The 17,083-nt window shown below is 52.1% G+C and overlaps 1 protein-coding gene across 1 annotated transcript in view; it reads left to right on the forward strand.

The window, feature by feature from the left end:
* The window catches only part of MMD2 (monocyte to macrophage differentiation associated 2), a 45,196-nt gene extending 30,433 nt beyond the window's left edge, over positions 1-14,763 (forward strand). The window contains exons 3-7 of the mRNA XM_057750586.1: positions 297-457; positions 4,927-5,001; positions 9,555-9,656; positions 10,804-10,873; positions 14,560-14,763. Of these exons, the coding sequence (XP_057606569.1) occupies positions 297-457; positions 4,927-5,001; positions 9,555-9,656; positions 10,804-10,873; positions 14,560-14,763 (612 nt within the window). The remainder of the gene's footprint in view (positions 1-296; positions 458-4,926; positions 5,002-9,554; positions 9,657-10,803; positions 10,874-14,559) is intronic.
* The last annotated feature ends 2,320 nt before the right edge of the window (positions 14,764-17,083 follow it).

Consider the following 17,083-nt stretch of genomic DNA (forward strand, 5'->3'; position numbering starts at 1 on the left):
GGTCTGTGGGACTGTGTGGATCTAGAGCCTTCCCTCCATCGCGGGAGGGTCTGTGGGGCCGTGCGGGTCTAGAACCTTTTCTCCATCGCTGAAGGGTCTGTGGGACTGTGTGGATCTAGAGCCTTCCCTCCATCGCGGGAGGGTCTGTGGGGCCGTGCGGGTCTAGAGCCTTCCCCCCATTGCGGGAGGGTCTGTGGGGCCGTGCCGGTCTGGAGAGAGGCTCGGGGCTGCTGGGGCTCTGTGCGTGCCCTGCCCGCCCCCGCGGCCGCCCTGACGCCCCCCCGCCCCCGCCCCAGCTCTGGATCATCCCGAGCATCCTCGGCAGCTCCAACCTCTACTTCCTGTCGGACGACGCCTGGGAGGCCATCTCTGCCTGGATTTACGGCCTCGGCCTCTGTGGGCTCTTCGTGGTGTCCACCGTCTTCCACACCATCTCCTGGAAGAAGAGCCACCTCAGGTACCTGCTGCCCAGCCCACGGGAGGGGTGTGTGCGTGGCGGGTGGCCAGGGCTGGGCCTGCGGGGGCCCAAGGGTGAGGCGGGACGGGCCCTGGGTGGGCGGCCCTGCGCTGTCCGCCTCAGGCCGGCGGGGCGGAGTCCCACCTGGGTGACCACCTCACCCTCCTGAGCCTCGTTTGCTCACCTCTGCGAGCTCAGAGGAGCAAGCCCCTGGCTCCCAGGGTCACTGTGAGGGACGCCCCTAACTGTCATAATAATCTCCCCCTCCTGGGCCCCCCCCAGGTTCTGGGCACGCTGCACATGTCGCTCTGAATCTCTCCAGTACCTGTGCAATGTAGGCATTAGAATCCTGGATTTTAGTTTCGATTTGTTTTTCATTGTTTTCAAATTGTGATAAATACACATGACCTAAAATTTACGATCTTAGCCATTTTTAAGTGTACGGTTTCGTGGCATTAAGTACATTCACTTTGTTGTGCAACCATCACCCCGTCCACTCACAATATTTTCATCTTCCCAAACCGAAACTCTGTCCTCATTAAACCCCGACTCCCGATCTGCTCCCAGCCCCTGGCGCCCACCCTTCTACTTCCGGTCTCTGAATCTGACCGCTCTCTGTACCCCACGTAAGTGGAATCAGATAGTATTGATCCTTCCGTGAGCACAGCGTCCTCAGGGTTCACCCATGTTGTAGCGGGTGCCAGAATCGCCTAGCTTCTCAAGGCTGAATCACAGTCCATTGAATGGTTGGACCACACGTTGTTTATCCATTCGTCTGTTGATGGACACGTGAGATGCTTCCACCTTTGTGACTGGCTTCTTTCACTGACTGTGATGTCCCAGGCCTCATCCACGTGGCAGCTTGTAGAATCCCTGTTTTGTGGGTGATGACACTGAATCTGGAAGGTGGCAGGACCTGCTCAAGGTCACGTGGTTGTGTCCAAGCCGGAGCTGATTCCAGGATTCCAAGGACCCCATAAAGTGAGGGGACGCTCTGGTCCATTGTAGCAGCTGCAGTGACCGCTGGTCCCCATGTCCAATGCCGCTCTTACCCCCGGAAGCCCTGTGACTCTGCTGTTTCTCACCCCCTCCTGTCCCCGTTCTTCCCTCTCTGTGGGTCCTGGTTGAACCCACTCTGTGAGCTTCCTGTGGCTGCTGTAATGGGTTACAACACACTGGGTGGCTTGAAACAACGGGAACTTAGCTTCTCATAGTTTAGGAGCCTGAGATCAAGGTGTCGGGGGCTCACGTCTCGAGGGTAGGACACTTCCCCGCCTCTTCTGGTTTCTGGTGGTTTCCACGGTTCCTCCAGTGGTGATGGCAGCATCACTCCAGTCTCTGCCTCTGTCTTCACAGGCCTTCCTCTCCGCGTGTCTCTGTGTCCAAATCTCCCTCTCCTTTTCCTTCTAAAGACACCCATTGCTGCATTTGGGCCCCACTTACCAGTGGTGTGACTGTGCTGCCCTTTGGTGTCCTCATGTGTGACGTGGTGGATGAAAAGTGTGGTCCCTACCTCCTAGGTGGGGCTAAGAGTTAACGCTCGTAAAGAGCTTAGAGCGGTGCTCTGATTATAGAATGTGCCCGGTACATACCAGCTATCGTTATTGCTTTTATTTCCAGGAAGACTTGCAGTTAGCCCAGCGTCCGATAGAAACACTGGCCACGTTGAGTGAGGGCTGCAGCTGCTAGATAGAAACACAGTTCATAGTCGTTCACTACTGCTGTAGTTAACAAATTACCCTGGATCACAGAGGGCAACCAAATAACAGTAAACCCTGACTCTCTCAAAAGCTTCAGAGAGGCAGGAATTCGGGAGCTTAGCCGTGTGGTTCTGGTTCAAGGTCGCCCGTGTAGTCTAGATGCTGCCCGGGACTGCCGTCACCTGAAGGCCGGACCTGGGCTGGAGAACCCACTTCCGAGCCGGCTCCCTCGCAGGGCTGGCGTGTCGGTGCTGGATGCTTGGAGTGCTCAGTCCTTCCCACGTGGACCTCCCCTCGGCCACACGGCTCGTTCCTCCCAAAGTTAGTTGTTCCAGAGAACGAGGTGGAGGCTGTGATATCGTCTCTGATCCAGCCTCAGAAGCCACACACCATCATCTCTGCAGCCTCCTGCCGGTTCCACACGTTTGCTGTCTTTATTGTGGGAGGCGGCTGCGTGCGGGTGTGAGGACCGGAAGGTGGGGCTCCTTGGGTACCATTTTGGAGGCTGGCTACCACACTGCTCAGACACATTGAAGACTGTAATTTGCTCTTCAAGGGGAGGTCATAACGGAAGCAGATAACGTTTATGAGCACTGCCTGTTATGCGCGCTGTGCTAAGTCCTGACCCCCTTAGTCCTCACAGTGACCCCGTGATAGGTAGCCAGTATCCTCCCTATTTTACAGATGAGGGAGCTGAGACCAGGGAGGGTAAGTAACTTGTTCAAGGTCATAGTCCCTCTGTGGTAGGGTTGGGGTTCAAACCCAGGTCTTCTGGCTCCAGAGCCTGGACCTGAACCGGAGTGCCAGAACCCAGAGGGTCTTCAAGGGGCAGCTCGGTTTGTTGGTTTTGTGCTTATTTTTTTTGAATGAAAGGAGAACAGAATAGAGCTCATAAATGTTTAATTTTCCGTGTTTTCTTCTGCTTGCTGTACTTCTATTGAATATGCATTTTTTAGTTCATTTCTTCCATTTAAAAAATCTTTATTGGATTATAATTGCTTTATAATGTTGTATTAGTTTCTGCTGTACAACAAAGTGAATCAGCTATATGTGTACATATATATATCTCCATATCCCCTCCCTCTTGAGTCCCCATCCCACTCTCCCCATCCCACCTGCTATGTTGTCACAAAGCACCAAGCTGAGCTTCCTGTGTTATCTAGCAGCTTCCCGCTAGCTATCTATTTTACAGTTGGTGGTATATATATGTCAGTGCTACTCTCTCACTTTGTCCCAGCGTCCCCTTCCCCCGCCTCATGTCCTCAAGTCCGTTCTCTACATCTCCATCTTTATTCTTGCCCTGTCACTGGATTCATCAGTACCATCTTTTTGGATTCCATATATATGAGTTAGCATATGGTATTTGTTTTTCTCTTTTTGGCTTACTTCGCTCTGTATGACAGTCTCTAGGTCCATCCACCTCATTACATAAAGCTCCATTTCATTTCTTTTTATGGCTGAGCAATATTCCGTTGTATACATGTGCCGCATCTTCTTTACCCATTCATCTGTGGATGGGCATTTAGGTTGCTTCCATGTCCTGGCTATTGTAAACAGTGCTGCAGTGAACATTATGGGACATGTTTCTTTTTGGATTATGGTGTTCTCTGGGTATATGCCCAGGAGTGGGATTGCTGGGTCATATGGTAGTTCCATTTTTAGTTTTTTAAGGAACCTCCATACTGTTCTCCATAGTGGCTGCACCAGTTTACATTCCCACCAACAGTGCAAGAGGGTCCTTTTTTCTCCATATGCTTCTATTGAGTGTGCATTTTTTAGTTCATTTTTTCCAATTTTATTTTGTTTTATTTTTTAATTGAGGTGTAGTTGATTTACAATGTTGTGTTAGTTTCAGGTGTACAGCAAAATGAGTCAGTTATACATACATATATATATGTATATGTGTGCATGTATATATACACACATGCATATATATATATATTCTTTTTCAGATTCTTTTCCTGTATAGGTTATTACAAAATATTGAGTACAGTTCCTTGTGCTATACAGTAGGTCCTTGAATTTTTTTCATTGTCTAGTTGAAGTACAGTTGATGTCCACTACTGTATACGTTACAGGCGTACAACATGGTGAGTCGCAATTTTTAAAGGTTATATTCCATTTATAGTTACTACAAAACACTGGCTATATTCCCTGTATTGTATGATACATCCTTGTAGCTTATTTTGTTTCATTTTATTTTTATTTATTTTTTTATTTGGTTGCATTGTGTGGCTTGTGGGATCTTCGTTCCCCAACCGTGGATGGAACCTGGGGCACCACGGTGAAAGCGCTGAGGCCTGACCGCTGGACCACCAGGGAATTCCCCTTGTAGCTTATTTTATACCTAACAGTTTGCGCCTCTTCATCCCCTCCCCCTTGTCTTGCTCTCCCCACAGGTAACCACTAGTTTGTTCTCTGTATCTGTGAGTCTGTGTCTTGCACTTTCTTTTAAGCTACTGAATTTTTTATCGTTTGAAATCTTTCGAAAAGCCCAGGATATAAAACACAAGGCAGAGTGGCTCGGATTAAAGTATGGGAGGAGGATGTCAGGGGGAGGAGGGTCCTTGGCGGGACCCCCCTTGGCAGGACCCCCGAGACGTCTCCATTCAGCCCGTAGGATGACAGGGAGCCTGGTTGGGAAACCACTGCTCCGGTCACTCACGGATGGGGCCGTCGAGGTGAACGCAGTGCGCCAGCCCCGAGCCCGGGCGCCCCCAGAGCCCGCTGGTCCCGGGCGGTCCCGGTAACCCGCCTTCTCTGCCGCAGGACGGTGGAGCACTGTCTGCACATGTCCGACCGCATGGTCATCTATTTCTTCATAGCGGCCTCCTACGCGCCCTGGTGAGTGTCTCTGCGGGGTCCCGGGGTGGGGGCCTGGCTTCCCCTCTTTCCTTTGTTTGAATTTCTGTTCCTGTTTGGCTAGGTGACATGTTGGCACAAAAGTGTGTAGGTAAAAAGACACCCTCCACCCACTCTCCTTCCTAGAAGCAGCTACTTAGTATCAGTTTCCTGTGTATCCTTCCAGAGTGATTTTGTGTAGAAAAGAGCAAATGTGTGTGCGCCTATGTATAGACATATTTGCATATATGCATATGTATATATGCAAACACACACATGCATATGCTTTATATGTATATATTTATACTCATCCTTTCCTACTTAAATACAAAAGGAAGGCTACTGAACCCTGCAGTTCACTTTCATTCTCTTAGTCACGGATGGGGGGACATCTTTCCATGTTAGTGCCTTGAAGATTTCCCCACTTTTTTTTTTAAATGGCAGCATAATATTCCCTTGACACCCCTATTTATAAATATTTTTGATGTTGGATCCTTCTCCCTTTGCTATAACAAACAGTGCCGCAGTGAAAGTCCCTGCTGTTGTACCATTCGGCACACGTGCTTGGTTCTGTTGGCTTGAATCACATGAAATTGCGGAGGCAACCTTTTTTATCTACAGAAACAGCAGGTTCACGTGGCCTGATCTTTGTGGGGTAAATTCAAGGCTTGGACGGCTGGGGGGCAGGAGTGGGCCTTATTCCATTGGCTAACTGTGGCCAAGTCACCCTCCAGAGCTTGTACCAGTTTAAACTCCCCCAGCAAGTGTCTCAGTGGTTTTGGAAAGTTCACAACACTCAGGTCACATGCAGAAAGCCTGGGCACCTGCCCAGCCCCTGCGAGGGGGGAAGGGCCGTTCCAGTCACATTTGTAGAACATATCTGCATGGCCGGGTGGTGCTGGGGGTCAGGATGCGGAGGTTCTGGGCAGCGGAGGGGCTCTGTGACAGGACAGTAGCAGCGCAGTGAGATGGGCCTGTGTGCACACGGCTGTGGAGCTCAGAGTAGGCACCACCCTGGCGAGGCGACCTCAGGAAGGCTTCCTGGAGGAGGTGTGCCGCTCTGAGAATCTGCACGTTGGCCTCCGAGGAGTGGGAGACATGGAAAGTTTGTTCCATTTTTGCCTGGGGAGTTCTTGTTTCGGGCTGTCATAAATGGAGAGTTCTTTTTCACTGTCTCCACTAATACACGGGTTTTGTTGGTGTGCACCAAGGTGACTGCTTTTGAAACATGCTTTGTTGAGATGTGTCCGAGGGACGTGCACAGTGAGTTCCCCGGGCACTGCAGCCGGCGCCCCAGGGGAGAAACAGCGTGTGTCCAGCCCCGCTCCCATCCGCTGACCCCATGTCCTGACACCTGCCATCATAGGGCAGTTTTACCTGATTTTTTGTTTCATGTTAATGGAATCATCGTTCTTTTGGATCTCGCTTCTTTCAGGCAACAGTATGTGGTGAGAGTCATGGAGACGCCGCCCGGTCCCCTTGCCAGACAGCGTTCGGGTTGAGTAAACCACAGGTCTCCACCCCCTGTGACAGGCGCTCGTGGGTGATTATGGTTCCACGGTCCTCTGGTCGTTGTAGTGCGCGTGTGGCTGTGAACGGGGTACAGGTGGGAGCCATTGGTCTACATCGAGGAGTGGATGGGGGTTTGAAGCAGGATATTGACTTAGTTTTATTTTTTGGACTGAAAGGTGATGCCTTGGAAACAGGGAGGTGTGAGGAGGCTGGTGCGTGGGAGAGAGATGGTGGTGGCCGGTGCCCTGGTAGTGGCCTTGGAGTCGAGAGGATGGATGGATAGATGGGTGGAAACTGAGAGTACTGAGGGACTGGGGGAGGGGGATGTGGGGGGGCATACCAGGGTTCCCGGGATCAGCTTTCCTCAGGAAATCAATGGGAGTGTTAGGAAGTCAGCCCAGCTGCTGTCAGCCTGGAGACACCGTCAAATGCAGCCCTGTGCCTAGCTGGGCTTTGTGCGAGGAGGGGACATGCCTCTCTCCTGCCAGCTGGGGTGCTTCTGGTTGTTGGATGCCAGGTGGGCAGGTGTACAGAGACTCCGAGAAAAAGTGTCCGTCCCAGGTGAGGGGCTGCTGCTGGAGTGGGTAGGTGGGAGCCACTGGAGAGCAGTGGGGAGGAGCCAGAAGCCATGGCAGGGTGCTCCGTCCACGAGGCCGCCTCCTGATGGCCTCATGTCACCCCGAGGCGCCACCTGCGGTTGCCGGGAGCTGGGTAACCTCAGGTTTCTTTTTGGATGTTGCTAATTAGAGTGAAGCTAGGTTTTGTGCTCAGCTGCAGTAACTATCCTTGACTTGGATTTCTAGAACAACCCTCGGACTGCATCCCCTCCTTGGCTGATTCAATGCTTGGGTTTCTATTCTTTATCCCTGGCTGTGACCACCTGGGCACCGGCTCTGTGCCCGTCCCATGCTGGTGTCTGAAGATACAGCTGTGAACAAAGACACAGGCCCTCTCTTCTTATGGGACTTACAGTCTCACGGAGGATGCAGACATCGTCCCGAAACTGTCACAAGGAATGAACCACACCTGTGGGCTGTGCTGTGACGGGAGATACAGGTGCTGAGGTGCAAGCTCTGTAGGAGGAAGAGTCGGCAGGACTTGGATGTGGGGGTTGAGAGGGAGAATCAGAGTGTGGTGGTGACAGTGTCCTGCCTGGACACCCGGGTGCACCGTGAAAGGGGAACATGGGACAAGGGGATAAGTTATTTGATGAGTATTTTTCTTTGCGTTGCTCTGGTTTTCAGGCTGTTTTCTGCCGAGCCCTGAGCGTCCCAGAGGACCACGGACAGGGGGTGGAGGCGTGAATGACTCTGGGTTTCCCCATCCCTGCCTCAATCAGGAAAAAACCATCTTTCGGTTTTTATTTTCATTTTTGTTAGATTGAACTTACACATAAGATTCTAGTATATATTCTTTACTTAAAGAAAGGGTATAGGACTTCCGTGGTGGCACAATGGTTAAGAATCTTCCTGCCTGGTCCAGGAAGATCCCACGTGCTGTGGAGCAACGAAGCCCGTGCGCCACAAGTACTGAGCCTGTGCTCTAGAGCCCGTGCTTCACAAGAGAAGTGACTGCACTGAGGAGCCCGCGCACCACAACGAAGAGTAGCCCCTGCTCGCAGCAACTACAGAAAGCCCGTGCACCGCAACCAAGAGCCAACGCAGCCAACAAATAAACAAATAAACAAATTTAATAAAAAAAAAGAAAAGAAAGGATGTAGAAGGTGGTAGAAAGTCTCCAGCGTTGCAGAAAGAGAATAGCTGTGGGGTCAGACAGCACGAGGCTCTGGTGCTGAATCAGCCTTTCCCGAGCGGTGAGCCCCGGGGGGAACTGCTGAGTCTCTCTGAGCCTCCGTTTCCTGACCTTTAAAACAGAGACAGTGATAGGACACCGACCCCGCCCCCCCAGCTGTCATGAAGACGGACGACAGTGACCAGCACACAGACGTCACTCCCGTGACTCACGAGGCCAGCAGGACCACGTCACAAATGACAGAAGAAACTGGCAGGATCAAGTGTGACACAGAATCGTCCTTCCCCAGTGCCTCAGCCAGCAAACACCGCAGAGTCACACGTGTTGAGGAGGGAAGAGAAGACTCCCCATCTTGGGGAGCCAGGGTCCCCTCTGCAGGAACCTGGAGCTGCACAGGCTGAAGGCGGCTGGACGGGAATGCGTGTGCAGCGGGCGGCAGGGAGGGGGCAGGGGCAGCTCCCTGGCCTGGGGCACAGGCCTGCCGTGTCCGGGGCCCCGGCTGTGCAGCTGTCACGTAAGTCAACGGCTGGAGAAAACACGCAGGCACCAAAGGCTGGAGAAGGCTGGGCCCTGCAGGCACCTGGCCCTGGAGACCCCACCTGGGCTGAGCAGTGGAGCGAAGAGCCCGCTTTCCGGGAGCCTGGGGAGAGAGTCACAGGAATGGGGGAGGAAGGCATTCCTCGGGCGAAGTCTCTGCGTCCCCCTCTACTGACAAACTTGACACCGTGCCAGCTGCAAAGGAAGAAGCAGGCCCAGCTCTGTTATCACCCAGCAGGCAGAAAGGGTGACGGCGGAACTGAGAGTCGACACCTTAGTAACCAGCACAGAGGGATACCTGCCTTATGTTCCCTTCCCCTTTTGGTGGCCAGTCTGAGTGGTTTTCAGGCTTTTCCTGCTGGGATGGATGTCCTTTTCTGTGCCCCTGTGTGCTCCCAAAACAGCGTTTCTCTGGCCAGTTCCTGGGCCTGGAGTGCCCGGGTCACTGGATATGTGCCCTTCAAAGTCAGGTAGATTCTCCAGACAGGCTTTACTTGTTCATATGCCCACTGGCTTGAGGTGCCCCTTTCCTTCATGCTTGGACATTGTCAGTTTTGCTACTTTTGCTCTAATGGTCGCGTATTGTTTCAGTTTCTCTCTCTGTCTCTCCACACATCCTCCCGTGAGAGGCCACGTCCAACACGTGGAGCCACAGGGGAGGCGGTTCTCTGGGGCCGGTGTTCCTGTGCCGGGCCGGCCGTGGAGGGCTGGGTCCTGGTGCCGCCCTCAGGCCATGCCTTCGGCTCTCCTCCCAGGCTGAACCTCCGCGAGCTGGGCCCCTGGGCCTCCCACATGCGGTGGCTGGTCTGGATCATGGCCTCCGTCGGCACCATCTACGTCTTCTTCTTCCACGAGCGGTAAGCCAGGGCTGGGGAGGGGGGTGGTTCAGGTGGGTGGGGTGCCTCCTCCCATCCCCTGGCGAGACGAGACCCCCAGGATGACCCCAGAAGCAGGAGGACACAGCTGTACCTGGCATCCCTGTGTTCAGGCCCAGGGATGGCCACCAGGTCTGTCCACAGCCCATAGGGTCAATCTGAAGAGTTAAAAAGACACTGTAGGGACTTCCTAGGTGGCGCAGTGGTAAAGAATCCGCCTGCCAATGCAGGGGACACGGGTTTGAGCCCTGCCCTGGGAAGATTCCACATGCTGTGGAGCAACTAAGCCCGTGCGCCACAGCGATTGAGCCTGTGCTCTAGAGCCCATGAGCCACAACTACTGAGCCCATGTGCCGCAACTATTGAAGCCGATGCGCCTAGGGCCCGTGCTCCACAGCAAGAGAAGCCACTACAATGAGGAGCCTGCGCACCACAATGAAGAGTAGCCCCCACTCGCAGCAACTAGAGAAAGCCCGTGTGCAGCAACGAAGACCCGACGCAGCCAACAAATAAATAAAAAAATAAAATAAAAAATAAAAAGACACTGTAGGTTCCTAGACCCACTGAACAGTGTCAGGCGTTACCTGCCTTCCCTAAGCCATGTTAGCAGATAAGGGGGAGAGGCTCTCAGGGCTGCACACTCCCTTCCTTCCTGCTGAGTGACAGGATGGGAACGATTACATTGGGGAAAGAAACAGAGCTGGATAAGCGAAAGGGAACAGCAGACTCCTGGAATCTCCAGGTACAGCGAACAGGTGTCATTGGGTGCAGCCACTCTGATGGTTGGAGCGTGGCTGCTCGGGCCTTGTGGGGAAAGGTGCTGGGATCGGATAGTAATGTCTGCCCTGGGTTGCACGTGGGGAGCGCCCATGGGCGTGCTGTACCCAGCGTTTGCAGTCCTCAAATGTCATTTCACGGGTGCAGAAACCGAGTCTCAGAGAGGGAAGGAGACCCGCCCGTGGCCACCCAACTCTGTGAGCACTTGCTGGGTGTGGCTGGGTGAAGTCTGGGCCCAGGAGTGCTGGGCAGAAGGCAGAGTCCCGCTCTCTTACTCTTCCGGCCAGGGTGCCCCCTGCTAACCCGCACGGGGAGGCTGTCCCGAGGCCAAGACGGCTTGTCTCCCCGGCAGGTACAAGCTCGTGGAGCTGCTCTGCTACGTCGTCATGGGCTTCTTCCCCGCCCTGGTCATCCTTTCCATGGTAAGTCGCCCCCACCCGGCGTGGGGCCCCCGTCTGGCTGGAGGGGACCCAGAGTGACTCTAGAGGTTGTCAGGTTGAACCTTCTCCCCTGGCAGATGGGTGAACTGAGGCCCGGGGTCAGTGTGACTTGCTGGCTGAGGCGGGAGAGTGTACGGGCCCCCCCGGGCCCCCCTTCCCGCTTCTGCGGCACCTCCTCTCTCTGCTTCACCTCCAGTGAGTTCATTAGTCCCTCGGGGCTCCAGTTCCCGCCTATTTAGGGATCAAGTAAGAAAACCCCCTGGAAAGAGATTAGAATGGTTGGAACAGAGTGAGTACCCGATCACTAAGTTAAATCTATACGAATAGCGTAGGTGGCTGTGGAGGCAGAGCCGCGTCTCAGGCTTCTGAAACCCCCCCCTCATGCTTCCACATCCTAAACCGCGTCCTGGCCCATGAAGGTTGACCTCTTTACTCCGTGTCCTGAGCCCTTGTGACGCGCTGGAGGCTCACTCACAGGACCTTCCTTCCCCGCCCCGGGCGTCCTGGAGATGGATGTGACCACCTCTGTTTTATGAACAAGGACGCTCAGGCTCCAAGAGGCAAGGTGACCAGCCCAGGGACATGCAGCCCCTGAGAGGCTGAGCTGGGATTTGGCCTTGTAACCTCTGACCCCAAGTATTGAGCTCTTTGGACTGCACCACCTTGCCCTGTGAGCGGGAGAGTCTTGCAGGGAGAGGCCTCAGGACCTCGGCCAGGGAAGAACAGAAGCTTGTGTGGCCGTGGGTGGATCCCCTCTCCTCTCTGAGCCTCAGTTGTCCCACCTGTCAAATGGGCACAGTCAACTCAGTCTGCTGGTAGCTCCCTAGGCCAGGTAACAGTTTCTTACTTTTAAGATGATTGTTGGCAGATGTTAAAAACCTATGTAGTCGAGGAGCTGCTGAACTGTGAACTTTAAAAGGGTGATTTTTATTGCTTGTCAATTACAGCTAATAAAATTACTATTAAAAAAGAAAGGACGTATGTCCTGTAGATCTTGCTGGAGGAATTTATGTTTAAAGAGATGTTCCTCTTTTTTCCCCCAAATTAAAAAATTGTTGTCTGTTTCAAATGACCAACAAATAACTTATCCTATAAATTTAAATGACATTACAGTTAAATTATATATATTAGTGGCATTGGTCTTTGTGTAAATTAATCTTTTATTCATGAGTGGTGGTTTAAAGTTGAAAATATTTTGAAGTGAAAAATTTCTGAGCGTGTTAGTATCCTACATAGCTCTTAAAGAAAATTTATTTAGTCAAATCTAGTGGGTTGTTTTTGTTTTTGTTTTTGTTTTTTTTAATTTTAGGCTTTAATACTCTGGTTTCTCTTCAGATCGTATAAATCTTTCGCCTTTTAATTTTAGGCTTTACCTTAAATGTTATGGTTAGGAAGGTCTTTCCTCTCCCAAGTTTATATAAATACTTACCTACATTTTCTCCTGTTTCTTTTACGGTTTAGCTTTTAATTTTAAACTCTGTATTCCCACCACAGTTTCTTATGTATATAGTGATTCCTCCCCAAATGCTTAGGCAGTTATTCATCTGCCATTTAAAAATGTTCCTTTATCATATGTTAGCTTCATATATATATATATATATATATATATATATATATGTGGGTCTGTTTCATAGGTTGGCCTATTTTTATACTAGTACCAACCGTTTTACTTATTCTAGCTTTTGTTGCATCTTAATACCTGGCAGGGAAATCTTGCCCCATTAGTTTTCATACTCAGTCTTTTCCCTGGGATTTGTATTCATTTTTACAGATTACCTCCCCACCCCCCAAGTTTATTTTCTTTAAATATGTCTTGGGTTGGCCAAAAAGTTTGTTGGGGTTTTTCCCAGATGTTATGGGAAACACCTGAATGAACTTTTTGGCCAACCCAATATACTTAAGTTATATCTATTAAATTATATAACATCCATCAAATTTTGTCTTACATAATTTAAATACATATATAGATAGATAGATAGTAAGCCTATGTTTAGATACATACTCACTGCAAAAAACAAGTCCTGTCTGAAAATGTATAAAAGAGCTGATGTCCCCTTCTCACCCCTCCCCAATGTGATGCCCCAGCCGCAACCACCACTGATGGTTTGTTGTGTATCTTTTACTTTTTTGTGTGTGTGTGCCATACCACGTGGCTTGCAGGACCTTAGTTCCCTGACCAGGGATGGAACCCAGGCAGTGAAAGCACTGAGCTGTAACCACTGGACTGCCAGGGAATCCCCTCCATTTTTTGTTTACAGGCAAGTCTGTGTGGATACACAGAACTGGGATCACACTGTATGTACTGTTCTACAGAATGCTTTTCTCACTTGGCGTGTTGTCACGGGCGTGTATCCGTGCCTGTCACGCAGAGTCATGCCTGCCTCGTGAGACTGTTGTGAAGATGGCATTAGACACCTCACGTAAGGCCTTGAGTACAGGGCCTGGCACGAGTAAGTGATGGGAGGTGTCCTGTGATATGTCCTTAGTGGTCAGGTATCGCCTCTGGAGAACTGGGTGCATGGCTGTACGTACGTTCAGTGAAACACTCCCCAGCCGTTGTAGGGACCCAGGTGGATCTCCCCGTGGGGATGTAGACTGATCTCCACACGACTACGTCGTGTGGTGATGTCTTAGGACGGCAGGGATGATGGAGCCTCCTTTTCTAAAGTGGTCAGTTTCTCTGCACACGTGCGTGTATATGAAGTGCAGACTGTGTATCGTGCGTGTGTAGACAATTCTGAAAGGATTCCGTCAAACCCCGTTATCGGTGGTGAGCAGTGATACCTGTGGGACGTGGGCCTGGTCTCTCCCGTTCTACCTGAGCCACCTGGGAGGGTGGGGACTGCCACTTTTTTCTTACTGTTTTTCATTTTTCTCTAAAATGTTTGGCCATGAATATATATTACTTTTTAAAATTTGTGGTAAAATATACATACAATTTATGATTTTAACCATTTTTAAGTGTACAGCTCAGGGGCATGAAGTACATTCGCCTTGCGTAACCATCACCGCCACCCGTCCACAGAACTTTCTCATCTTCCCAAACAAACTCTGTCGCCATCAAACACTAGCTCCCCATCCCCCACCCTCGTCCCCCGGTAACCACCCTTCTACTTCCTGACCATGAAGTTGACTCATCCAGGGATCAGAACCTGCAGTATCTGTCCTTTTGTGTCTGGCTTATTTCACTTTGCGTGGTGTCCTTGAGGTTCCTCTATGTTGTGTCGTGTCAGAGTGTCCTTTTTTAAGGCTGAATAATATTCCATTGTGTAAAAGAACACGAATAACATTTTGTTTATCATTCTTCTCTTGATGGACACTGGGGTTACTTCCACCTTTTAGGCTACTGTGAGTAACGCTGCTGTGAACTTGGATGTACAAGTATCTGTTTGAGTCTCTGCTTTCACTTCTTTTGGGATATACCCAGATGTAGTGCTTTTCAGAAAAGATAAAAAGCTATAAAGTGTTCGTTGAGATTTTGAGAGGAACGCGTTACACGTGCGAATGACTCTGGGGAGAACTGACAGTGTCACCGTGTTGAGACGCCCTACCTGGGACTCTGGGCGGCCTCGCCATCAGCGTGCCTTGTCGTGGTGGGTGGTGGGGGAGCGGCTGGTGGTTCGGTCTTGCTGGCTCTTCATCTGACCTGTGCTCACCCTTGCCAACAGCCCAACACCGAGGGCATCTGGGAGCTGGTGACCGGAGGGGTCTTCTACTGCTTGGGCATGGTCTTCTTCAAGAGTGACGGGAGGATCCCCTTTGCCCACGCCATCTGGCATCTCTTTGTGGCATTTGGTGCTGGTACCCACTACTATGCCATCTGGAGGTACCTGTATCTGCCCAGCACCCTGCAGGCCAAGGTGTCCAAGTGAGGTGACTCTGCCTGCCCAGGACATTGAGGCTTTTGGAGCACAGCATCACGGAAAGTGTTTCTGCGATCTTGAGCCCAGCGCCCAGCGCCCAGGCCTGCCTGCCCTCCCGTGGGTAGAGCGTTTGTTGGGTCCAAGGTTACTTCCGGTGACAGCCAGACCATCCCTTGGGTCCTAGGTGAGAAAGAAAGCATTTAGTCATTTTTACAGAGGAGAGATTAACTCTGTAATGTGTTTCTATTCTAGACAAATGTTTCCTAATACAACCAGTATTAACACTGTCAGAAAAGGGGGCAGATGTGGCCCTGGCCAGTTGAGGAGTGGTGGGCCAATACATGCTTCTGAAGGTCCTGAGAGATCTGACAGGGAGTCTGGTGGGTTATTTATACCTGGATGACCAGGGCCTACGTCTCTGCTACCAAAGTCCTAGCTGGGGAATTGTCCCCTGCTGGGGGAAAGTCACCCAGCTTGTAGATCAGGGATGGTGAATATCCGCGACCGTGACAGACATCACCAATCAACGGCAGCATGGTGTGGTATCAGAATTCTTCCCAAGACTGCTCTGGGCAGCCACTGCCAATCGACTCGGCACTCATGACTTGGCACCCTTTGCCTTGCCTGCCCTGTGTGCTCTGGGATCCTGGGCAGACCAGTTCAGCGTCTCCATGTTGGGGAGCAGGCTTATCCCCTGGAAGGGGCAGTTTGGGGCCAGGAGGGGAGACCGAGGTGCACCCAGAGCAGCCTCTGCACCACAGCTGGTTCTCAGTGCAGAGGAGTGAGCGGTTTGGGGATGGAAGAGCTGCTACTTGGCCATTTCTTTTCATGCCGAAAAATCCAGAGAAATCATGTGAGCCATCCGTGGTGGGGGGTGGAGGGGCAAGCAGATCCCAGGAACTTGTTTGCTTTGCCCCAGGTTCAGGGTTTGTGATTCAGATTCTTTTTGGGTGCCAGTCAGCCGCCCTGGAGGCTCCGCAGAGGAGCCCTAGAGGGAAGGCCTCGGCTACTTTGTAAGGATCTGGGCAGAGTGTCTGGCATACCCCAACCTCTGAAGTCCCCAGTAGCCCAAAGACAAGGCTTCCAGGGGCCTGTCCTTGGTGCCTCCCACGGCTGGGCCAGCGCTCTGTGCGTGGCACACGGACACGTGCTGGGAGGGATGCAGGCCCAGCTCTGGGGTCTGCCCTGGAACCGCAGGCCTTCTGGGCCAGGATACATCTCATTCTACGGGCTTCATCCTACGACGCCCAACCAGAGTCAGGTGGCAAAGACAAGATGCCTTATGCGTAATTCTCGTACATTCCAAGGTATTTCAGGGCTCCGGCATCTGGAATCCCACATCCAAGCCGGTATTAAATCATCTGACACAGTCCTCAGGCAGGCGGGTCCTGAGCTGGGAGAGGCCTTGGGGTTGTTTCGTCCTCTTGCCCGTGTGTGTGTGTGTGTGTGTGTGTGTGTGTGTGTGTGTGTGTGTGTCTACACTGGCACTCCCAGACCCTGGCAGCTGCCTCTGCCATTCTGCATACCTGCCCTGCCCTGTGGAGCCTACCGAGTATTTCCCATCAGTTTGGGTCAGGGTTGGACATCAGGGTGGGAGGGGAAGCTTTGCAGGGAAGGGGAGGCTTGAGGGCAGGGCTAGTCCCTAGTTGGGGGCAGGGACACTGTGACCTGACCTCTATTGGGGCCTGAGGTGGGGGAGGGGTCCTGTGGGTTCTGGGATGTTGTTTAGGAAAGCTCCCAAAGCATGGCACCATGGCAGGCCAAGGTGACAGTCCCATCATCAAGAGGTTGATGGGGACCAAAGCCCTGTGACAGGGCCAGTGCTGGGTGCTGGGGACACTGACCTGGGGCTTTCTTTACTGGTCCCCTCGCCCCTGCTGAGCTCCTCCAATACCTGTGTCTCCTCGTGCTCCTCCTCCTGGTGTTGGGTCTGGCATTTTCCCCTAGACAGCCTGCCCCTTCCTCCCCCACACCTTTTGAGGTGCCAGTTCCTCTGATGGGGCTTGGTTCACCTGTCATCCACCCAACTCACTCCTACACATCCTTCAAAGCCCCACTCGGGCATTCGTGTTGAAGAACTTCTGCCCTTCTTCTGACTTAGGGGCTCCCCTCTCTGCTTCTCAGCACCCCCTGTGCTCACCCGTGCATACACGGAGCCTGTCCTTCATCACCCTCGAACTCGCGCCTGCCCCCCAACCCAGGAGCTCCTGGAGGGAGGGACTGTGTCTTTCTAGACTTGGGACCAGTCCCGGCATCCTCCACTTTGTGAGGGCATGGGCCAATTCCATAACCTCTCTGTGCCTCAGTGTCCTCCACTGTAAGGTGAGTA

This window comes from Hippopotamus amphibius, chromosome 9 (genome assembly GCF_030028045.1).
Source record: "Hippopotamus amphibius kiboko isolate mHipAmp2 chromosome 9, mHipAmp2.hap2, whole genome shotgun sequence".
NCBI lineage: Eukaryota > Metazoa > Chordata > Mammalia > Artiodactyla > Hippopotamidae > Hippopotamus > Hippopotamus amphibius.